The sequence below is a fragment of the Notothenia coriiceps genome, unplaced genomic scaffold, assembly GCF_000735185.1.
Source record: "Notothenia coriiceps isolate Sejong01 unplaced genomic scaffold, NC01 NC01_scaffold00010642, whole genome shotgun sequence".
Classification (NCBI taxonomy): Eukaryota; Metazoa; Chordata; class Actinopteri; order Perciformes; family Nototheniidae; genus Notothenia; species Notothenia coriiceps.
In genome coordinates, this window is record NW_011343343.1 from 419 (window position 1) to 10,561 (window position 10,143).

Genomic DNA, 10,143 nt, shown 5'->3' on the forward strand with positions numbered 1-10,143 from the left:
TCAGAGTACCTCTCCTCCTGTGTACTTATACTACACTAAAGTATCAGAGCACCCATCCTCCTGTGTACTTATACTACACTAAAGTATCAGTGTACTTATACTACACTAAAGTATCAGTGTACTTATACTACACTAAAGTATCAGTGTACTTATACTACACTAAAGTATCAGAGTACCCCTCCTCCTGTGTACTTATACTCCTCCTGTGTGTACTTGTACTCACTCAGACATGGTGGCGTGTTTTCTCTCCACACCCTGCATGAGGACAGAGGACAGAGGACAGAGGGCAGAGGGCAGAGGACAGAGGACAGAGGAGAGAGGACAGAGGACAGAGGAGAGAGGGCAGAGGACAGAGGAGAGAGGACAGAGGACAGAGGAGAGACGAGTTAATTTGAGGAAACCTCTAAAGTCTTTTGACCTCTGAGGTGTTTTGACCCCTGCAGGGAGCCGTAGTTTCGGGTTTCGGGTGTCGGTGTGAGTTTCTCTCAGAGCAGCAGATTTTCTGACGGAGTATTTGAGGCGTAAGGCGATCCGAGGCCAGCTGGAGAGGAGCGGCGTCGCCTGAACTAAACTGGGAACGCCTCGAGTGTCCGGAGACGCAGAATCAGCGAAGTGTTAAATATGAGGAATATATCCCAAAATACACTTTGAGGATTCTTTTCATTTTCAGATCTTTTTCCTCTGAGTCATTCATTAACTTCTAGTTTCATTACTTTTTTTGAATTTATTTTTTTCAAATAATTATCTCTGTTTTATTTTCCAATTTAATTTATTTTTCTAGTTTTTTAAAATAATGAAACAACTAAATATATCGAGCACATACACACAAACAACTAAACAATTATCAACACCTCAAAATCAAAACAGCTGCTTTACATAAATGCATAAGTATATATTTTCCGAAAGTATATAATACTTTATAAAGGGTCATTTGGCATAAGAAGTACTTTTGCTTTAGGTACTTTAATCTAATTTGATTGCTAATATTAATGAATACATTGATTTGTTTCAGTGACTTCTCAAAGACCCACATTCAAACGCTTCAAAAGCTGCACAGTGTTGATTGTTTAAAGTTCTATTACATTTCAATTAACACAATTCGACACTTAATATAAAAACTGAGAAGTGAAAACTCCCTGCCGCAACAGACGAATAAACGTATATATATATACTCTGCCTACTTTCCATTTTAACGACCAATTAACAGAGGATTACTGTAACCAATGAAACGCTTCTAACTTCGAAAAGCTGCACTAAAGTTTACGATTTAAGAATTTCAATCAATGAATTCAGATTGTTTTTGTTTCAGCGTGATATTAAACCTGTCAGTAACTCAGACATCACAATGACACGTCGGTATGTTGGCCGTCTGACAGTTTGAGGACTTGAGTCTCTGTCAGGACCATAAAACACAGAGAGTACAGCGCCCGTAAATCTGTGGAGGAAACGGGTCGAGCGCAGAAAGCGAGTCAGGCAGACAGGTGGAGGAACACGAGGAAGTCTGCAGGGATCAAATCAAAGATGCTGCTCTCAGAGAAGCTGCTGGAGAGAATACCAGAAGAGAAGAGAATACCTCACCTATTGAAGAGACGAAGGAGAAGAGGAGACGCACTCGTGGAAGGAAGGAAAGGAGGCACTGCCAAAGCTCCACAGAGGAAAGTGAAATCGGGTATATATGGTGGGTTGCGATGTCTCAGCAAAACGCTCACGTCCTCTTTAGGGAAATGGAATTCCCTGATCGACCAATGGGCCGGCGAGATCCTTAAAATACACCGAGCTGCAAAACGCCCTCCCCGAGAGCAGGCTTGGAAATGCAGATTCACACGAGAGGAGGGGGGGGGTATTAAGGAACATAAACAAGAGGCCATTATCTGACCTCAACTGCCTTTTGAAAACACCTTTAATTCCAAAACAGTCCCTTAAATAAACCCTTAAAGTTGTTTTTGAAGAAAGAACTTCCATTTGAATCCATGTCCTTACCAGCTTCCCATTAACACTAACTTTTAACATTTCTGTTTGTGAAGTCCTGATGAAAAGCTTTTTAATGATCGAGTCCAGTCTTCTTGTTCAGATGGATTTGGTATAGATCCTCTCATCACAAAAAGTATTTCATAAAACACTTTAATTTCCAAGCAATGTTTTTGAAATAAGTTGAAATAAATGTATAAAAGTTAAATAGCAGAGAACAGTTGCTTCATTAGAAAGATTTTTTATTTTTTTTGATTGTTTGCTAAGTTTTATTTGCATTTCTGTCCGCCAACAAAAAGACATGAAGAAGTGTTTTGGTATTTTTGGGGAAATTGTTGATGAAAAAACTGAAGTAGGGTAATTTGATGTATTTACACTTGAAAAGACATAATGTCATATTTTTAACTACATTACATTTTTTTACTCCATTTTATTAATATTATTAAATTGGATTTGTTTGTGAAGCTTTTACAACATCTTTCAGTCTTCCTCTGTACTTACACTTCTCTTAAGTATCAGAGTACTTCTTCCTCTGTACTTATACTTCTCTTAAGTATCAGAGTACTTCTCGTCTGTGTACTCATACTACACTAAAGTATCAGTGTAGTTCTTGAGCCGATTCCGTGTGAACGGAAGATTTTTTTAAAATCGACTTCGGTTTGAGATTGGTTTCGTCTTCGTGTGGGCGGGGCCTCAGTCTCCTAGGGCAGAAACTGTGGCCACCAAATCTTTGTTGTGGATTTACAGACCAAGCAGCAACTGACTTTAGCATCAAAACATGGACGTTAACATTTAGGGTAACTATAGCAGGTAGAGTTGATTGGACAACTGATATAATTGATATACAGAATTTAGACCATATCACAATCCCAAATAGGTGCTAGGAAACTGAAATCTTGCAACAAAAAATTTCTTCCCCTTTGATTTTTCCCCCTAAATGTCTCTTCCGGGCCTCCGTAGATTTCAAGTTTTCCAAAGTCTAAAAGTCTTAATGCTTTAAAACCTTAATTAAAGTGTCAGTTTGGTGTAGGAAACAGAATAAGGAGTGATTACTAAACAGATAAATGTAACAAACAAAATAATCCTTATTTCAAAACATTTATTTCTAATGACTTCATGAAAACCTGTACATTTTAAAATGCAGTTTTTTCTTTCAGACATTTTAGTTACGTACACGTTGGCGTTACTTGGTGTTGATTCCGTCTGTCGGGGGGGGAGGAAGCTATCACAAAAAAAAAAGAGAAAAAGTCTGATCTGTAGACGTCTCCTCCTCGAAACCTTCGGGAAAACTTCTTAGGAAGTCTCGAACATCTTCTTCCTGTCGGCCTTATCGTCGATGTTCTTACGCCAATCCAGCGCTTCCGGCGTCTGGAGAGAAAACAACTCATTAATCAACACCAAAACACTCAATTTAAAGATGTCCTTTCATGCAAAGTGCACTTTATGAAGTCTATTATACATAAACATGTGTCCCCGGTGTGTAAGGAGAAAATAAAATGGGTGATCTGTTTGGTATTTTGAGCAAAACACTTCATCGACATGTTTTTTATATATCTGAGGCCTATAGATGAGAGTAACACCGACGTCACTCCTGGGCAAAAAGTAAGGCCCCGCCCACTTTTGGGGGAAAACAACGCTGTCATTTGAACGGCGGTCAATACAAATTCTGAAGTTTTCGCCAATCCGATCAGAAATGTAAGAAAACCGTGGATTTGTGGATCTTCAAAGAACCCGATTACGATGTCCAGTCAGGCAAACAGTTACATTCAATCATTGGAACTCGACGAGCGGGCTCCATATATGGTTAAATATAGCAGTTGGCGATCGATGTCCATGGATGAGAGTAACATCTACGTCACTTTACGGCCCCGCCCACTTTTGGGGAAACAAACGCTGTAATTTGAACGGCGATCAAGCCTGAAGCCACAGAGCTCTTCTGTTACTGTCCTTTCTTCTTAGAGGAAGTTCAGAAACACGTAACTCTGGATTTGTTTTAATGTTTGAGGTGCAATAAACGACACAGCAGCTTTTTGGCATGTTCAAACTATTATTTTCTGCCTCGCTCATGAGAGTATCAGCTGGAGAAATTACAACCTCGCCTACTGATTTTAATTTAACCATATATCGAGACCGATCGTCGATTTCAAATGATGTAATGTAATTGTTTGCCTGACTGGCCATCGTAATCGGGCTCTTTGAAGATCAGAAAATCCACGGTTTTCAAACGTTTCTGATCGGATTGGCAAAAACTTCAGAATTTGTATTGACCTCCGTTCAAATGACAGCTTTGTTTTCCCCCAAAAGTGGGCGGGGCCGTAATGTTTGCCCAGAAGTAACGTAGGTGTTACTCCCATCTATCATCTGCATAACTGGATATTTTATAATCTGTATAAAACAATAGTTTAGGAGTTTTTTTTTAATGATTTTAGATTAAAAAAGTAGATTTTATTGCAAGACTTGTGCTTTATTTAGACGATGTTTACATTGTGGAATGGTCATTTAATTAAATAATCCTAATATTTCTTGAGCTATGACTTTTCAAAATGGCTTCAATATAAAAGGATCAGCGACAAAAAAGTTAGAAACATTTTGAATGATCAGTCACAGGAGACATTTAACTGCAAGTACTTTTAAATTGTGTAAGTACATTTAGCGGTCTGTGATGATTTGCTACAGCTAAAGATAGCATTGCTGTCCTAAAGAAGCCACTGAACATTTATTTGGGTTAATTGACCAGCCTGTTATTATTTGTTACCGCAAATAGCGTAGCTAGCTAGCTAACAGCAGCATTCGTCACTTCATTCGAGGGCACAGCTATCATGTTTGATTTGAGACAATGCTACCCTGTTGAAATGCGCACACAGTATCCTGGTGTTTAATCCACCTTTCATTTCATTTGGTTGATTTAGCCGTCTGTAATGATTTGGTACCATACACAATAGCTAGCTAATTTAACGGTGGAAATTAACACACGGTATACTGGTGTTGTAAAGAAGCCACTGATAATTTATTTTGGTTAATCGAGCAGTCTGTTATTATTTGGTGCCGCAAATAGCGTAGCTAACTAGCTAACAGCAGCATTACCCTGTGAGGGCACAGTCTTCGCGTTTAATTTGAGACAACAGTCATGGTGAAAATTCACACTGGTGTCAAATCGAATCCACCTTTCATTTTAATTTGGTTGATTTAGCCGTCTGTAGTGATTTGGTAACATACACAATAGCATAGATAGCTAGCTAACTTGCTAACAGCTGCGTTGCTCACTTCCTTTGAGGTCACAGTTGTGACGTTTGAGTTGAGACAAAGCTACATGGTACAAATTCACTCGTCGCACAAGTGAACCACATGCAGTGTACTAAGGGAAGTATCTTAATGCGTGCTCCTTCCTCACCTCCTCTTTGACCTCCTTCTTGACCTGCTTCAGGTTGGACCTCAGATCCATGGTCACCTTGTGTTTTCCTCCCAGCAGAGCCTGAAGCATGGCGTCTGCAGACATACGCACTTTCTTCAGAGCGGGTTTCTTCACGCCGGCCAGATCCACCACCTTCATCTTCAGGTCCTCAATCTGAGGCACGGAAACATCTCAACGTGACTTTATATCAAGCTAATGCTAACGCTACATCCGCTAAAGAAGGAACAAGTGCTTTAATGCCAGGTAACCTTCAGATAGCAGCTGATTTTGTTGCTGATTCTTCATAATAACAGACCAAACACTACAGTGGTGGTTCTTATGGGTTACAGAGTTATGATAAAACGTCACAAGTAGCAGGAATAAGTGGTAAAAACATGCAAAAACCAACTAATCTACAACAACATCGGATAATTAATTTGCAAAAACAGATAACAGCCGTTCTTTCAGGGAAATATTTGACTTTTATTGCACTATATTTATCTTAAAAGTTTCTGTTACTGTTCAGATTCAGATTAAAAATACAAAATATCAACTAAAAAGGGAATATGTATTCGTATAGATTTAGCCACCCAGCAGTATTCAACGTTTTTTAACAATTTGTGGTACAGTAAACACATTTTGCAACAACAACAACAATCAATTCAATATTGTTATCAAATTGGGACATCCTCCATAATGAGGACTTTTACTTTTTTTACGTTCAGTACATTTTATTTTTTGTTGTTTTTATATTTCAGTAAGACGTTGACTGCTATGCTGTCTAATAAATACGTTTGTTTGGTAACACTTTAGATTAAGGTACACACATTCACCATCAACTAGCTGCTAATTAACATGCATATTAGGCTCTTTATTAGTCATTATAAAACACTTATTAATGCCTTATTCTGCATATTCTACAAGTAATAAGCCATTAGTTGAGAGTTTTTCCTCAATAACCCTCTAATTAGTGCTTATTTATTGCAAGTAAGGAAGTTGTTGTACATGAGTTTGGGTCTTAATATGCTCTGCTCAATATGGGCCTAATAAGGCAGCAGTACCACAAGAATAGGAATTCTCCCATAATAACACTTAACAAATATGATATATTCTTATGTAACAAGACATGAAACGTTAAGTGTTAATTAAGTCTAAATAACTCAAAATGTGGTATTTCTATCTAAGAACATGTTCCCTATTCTAAAGTGAAGTCTTGTTCATAACCAATAAGCTAGCAGTTTGACTCTAATCTGCATGTTGTTATTTATCTTCTTTACTTGCTTGTAAAGTGCTTTGAGCACCAGGAAAAGTGCTTTAAAAATAACATGTATTATTATTATTGTTATTATGTAAATAGGCAAGTAGTTGATGGTGAATAAGTGTACCTTAATATAAAGTGTTACTGTTTGTTGTATGTTTCAGTCGTACGTAGACTGCTGTCTGATAACATGTTCTTTGTATGTTTCAGTCGTACGTAGACTGCTGTCTGATAACATGTTCTTTGTATGTTTCAGTCGTACGTAGACTGCTGTCTGATAACATGTTCTTTGTATGTTTCAGTCGTACGTAGACTGCTGTCTGATAACATGTTCTTTGTATGTTTCAGTCGTACGTAGACTGCTGTCTGATAACATGTTCTTTGTATGTTTCAGTCGTACGTAGACTGCTGTCTGATAACATGTTCTTTGTATGTTTCAGTCGTACGTAGACTGCTGTCTGATAACATGTTCTTTGTATGTTCCAGTACCTCTAAGTCGCTCTTCTTCACTTTGGCCTCAGCGTCGTACCGTGAGTCGTCGACCTTATCCAGCATCTGGTGCAGCTTCTTGCAAAGCTCCTGACGATACACGAACAAACAACAAGAAACCATTTCAACGCACGACCTTTACTGTGAAGTACTTTCCGTGTGGTCTTAGTATTTAAAGAGTTGTATTAGTACTCAGTGTGTTATCAGTACTTCTTAGAGTTGTATTAGTACTCAGAGTGTTATCAGTACTTCGTAGAGTAGTATTAGTATTTAAAGAGTTGTATTAGTACTCAGAGTGTTATCAGTACTTCGTAGAGTTGTATTAGTATTTAAAGAGTTGTATTAGTACTCAGTGTGTTATCAGTACTTCGTAGAGTGGTATTAGTACTCAGTGTGTTATCAGTACTTCGTAGAGTGGTATTAGTATTTAAAGAGTTGTATTAGTACTCAGTGTGTTATCAGTACTTCGTAGAGTGGTATTAGTACTCAGTGTGTTATCAGTACTTCGTAGAGTAGTATTAGTACTCAGTGTGTTATCAGTACTTCGTAGAGTGGTATTAGTACTCAGTGTGTTATCAGTACTTCGTAGAGTAGTATTAGTATTTAAAGAGTTGTATTAGTACTCAGTGTGTTATCAGTACTTCGTAGAGTGGTATTAGTACTCAGTGTGTTATCAGTACTTCGTAGAGTGGTATTAGTACTCAGTGTGTTATCAGTACTTCGTAGAGTGGTATTAGTATTTAAAGAGTAGTATTAGTACTCAGAGTGTTATCAGTACTTCGTAGAGTTGTATTAGTATTTAAAGAGTTGTATTAGTACTCAGTGTGTTATCAGTACTTCGTAGAGTAGTATTAGTACTCAGTGTGTTATCAGTACTTCGTAGAGTGGTATTAGTACTCAGTGTGTTATCAGTACTTCGTAGAGTGGTATTAGTACTCAGTGTGTTATCAGTACTTCGTAGAGTAGTATTAGTATTTAAAGTGTTGTATTAGTACTTAGTGTGTTATCAGTACTTCGTAGAGTGGTATTAGTACTCAGTGTGTTATCAGTACTTCGAAGTGTAGTATTAGTACTCAGTGTGTTATCAGTACTTCGTAGAGTGGTATTAGTACTCAGTGTGTTATCAGTACTTCGTAGAGTAGTATTAGTACTCAGTGTGTTATCAGTACTTCGTAGAGTGGTATTAGTACTCAGTGTGTTATCAGTACTTCGTAGAGTAGTATTAGTACTCAGTGTGTTATCAGTACTTCGTAGAGTGGTATTAGTACTCAGTGTGTTATCAGTACTTCGTAGAGTAGTATTAGTACTCAGTGTGTTATCAGTACTTCGTAGTTTAGTATTAGTACTCAGTGTGTTATCAGTACTTCGTAGAGTGGTATTAGTACTCAGTGTGTTATCAGTACTTCGTAGAGTGGTATTAGTACTCAGTGTGTTATCAGTACTTCGTAGAGTGGTATTAGTACTCAGTGTGTTATCAGTACTTCGTAGAGTGGTATTAGTACTCAGTGTGTTATCAGTACTTCGTAGAGTGGTATTAGTACTCAGTGTGTTATCAGTACTTCGTAGAGTAGTATTAGTACTCAGAGTGTTATCAGTACTTCGTAGAGTTGTATTAGTATTTAAAGAGTTGTATTAGTACTCAGTGTGTTATCAGTACTTCGTAGAGTTGTATTAGTACTCAGTGTGTTATCAGTACTTCGTAGAGTTGTATTAGTACTCAGTGTGTTATCAGTACTTCGTAGAGTGGTATTAGTACTCAGTGTGTTATCAGTACTTCGTAGAGTGGTATTAGTACGTAGGTGTTGTATTAATATATTAATATTTGTTCAGTATGTTATTAGTGTTAGAGTAGTATAAGTGCCTCTCAGTGTTGTATTTATATTTTTTCAGTGTGTTATTAGAGGTATTAGTATTTTGAAAGTAGTATTTTCAGTGTGGTATTAGTACTTGTTTAGTGTGGTATTAGTATTTTTGATGTGATATGAGTACGTTTTCAATGTTGTCTAGGTATTTTCAGTTTGGTATACGTACTTTAGGTGTGGTATTAGTATTTTTAGTGTGTTAATATAGTTCAAAGTGTGATATTATATTATTTCAGTTTGTTACACGTCTTTTTAGAGGTGTGATCATATTTTCAGTGTGGTATTCGTACTTCTTTAGTGTTATATTAGTCATTGTTTGTGTGTTAATATAGTTCAAAGTGTGATATTATTTTCAGTGTGGTATTCGTACTTCTTCAGTGTGGTATTGTGGTATTTTTTGTGTGGTATGAGTTTTCAATGTAGAGTAGGTATCTTCAGTTCGGTGTACGTACTCTAGCTGTGACATCATGTGTTCAGCGTCATGTCAGTCCCATCTGGTGCAGTGTTAGGGTTAACTGTGGCTTTAGCACGGTTCCACATTGTGTTGCTTGTGGTTTTAGTGAGTTAAGTATTTGATTCATTCTTTTTCAGACTGTTATAAGTGTTTCTAGTATTTGCAGTGTGGTATTAGTCATTTGTATTGTGTTAATATACTTTAAAGTGTTATTAGTATTATATTATTTTCAGTGTGGTATCAGTATTGTTGATGTGATATGAGTACGTTTTCAATGTTGCCTAGGTATTTTCAGTTTGGTATGCATACTTTAGAGGTGTATTATTATTTTTATATTATTATATAATTATTATTATTATATATCAGTGTGGTATTAGTATTTTTTTGTGTGTTAATATAGTTCAAAGTGTGATATTATATTATTTTCAGTTTGCTATACGTGTTTTTAGACGTGTATTAGTACTTTCAGTTTGGTATGATACTTTTTGATATGTTATATATTATATATATGTTTTCAATGTTGTGTATGTATTTATTTTGTGTGTTATACGTGTTTTTAGAGGTGTATTAGTAAAGTATGTGTGGTATTAGTACTTCTTTAATGTGTTATTCGTGTTTTTAGAGGTGTATTAGTACTTCTTTAATGTGTTATACGTGTTTTTAGAGGTGTATTAGTACTTCTTTAATGTGGTATTAGTGTTTTTAGTGTGTTAATAGTACT

General features: G+C 36.8%; 1 protein-coding gene and 1 long non-coding RNA gene across 2 annotated transcripts; both read right to left on the reverse strand.

The window, feature by feature from the left end:
- Positions 1-223: 223 nt before the first annotated feature.
- Positions 224-1,701, reverse strand: LOC104946136 (uncharacterized). Its single transcript, XR_798407.1, has 2 exons — positions 1,574-1,701; positions 224-255 (listed from the first exon to the last, which is right to left on the reverse strand). It is a non-coding gene; the product is annotated as an uncharacterized lncRNA (long non-coding RNA).
- A 1,346-nt stretch (positions 1,702-3,047) lies between these two features.
- Positions 3,048-5,612, reverse strand: LOC104946137 (troponin I, fast skeletal muscle-like). Its single transcript, XM_010771897.1, has 2 exons — positions 5,360-5,612; positions 3,048-3,336 (listed from the first exon to the last, which is right to left on the reverse strand). Exons 1-2 carry the CDS (start codon positions 5,516-5,518, stop codon positions 3,262-3,264), a joined length of 234 nt encoding a protein of 77 aa, XP_010770199.1. The 5' UTR covers positions 5,519-5,612; the 3' UTR covers positions 3,048-3,261.
- Positions 5,613-10,143: the final 4,531 nt, after the last annotated feature.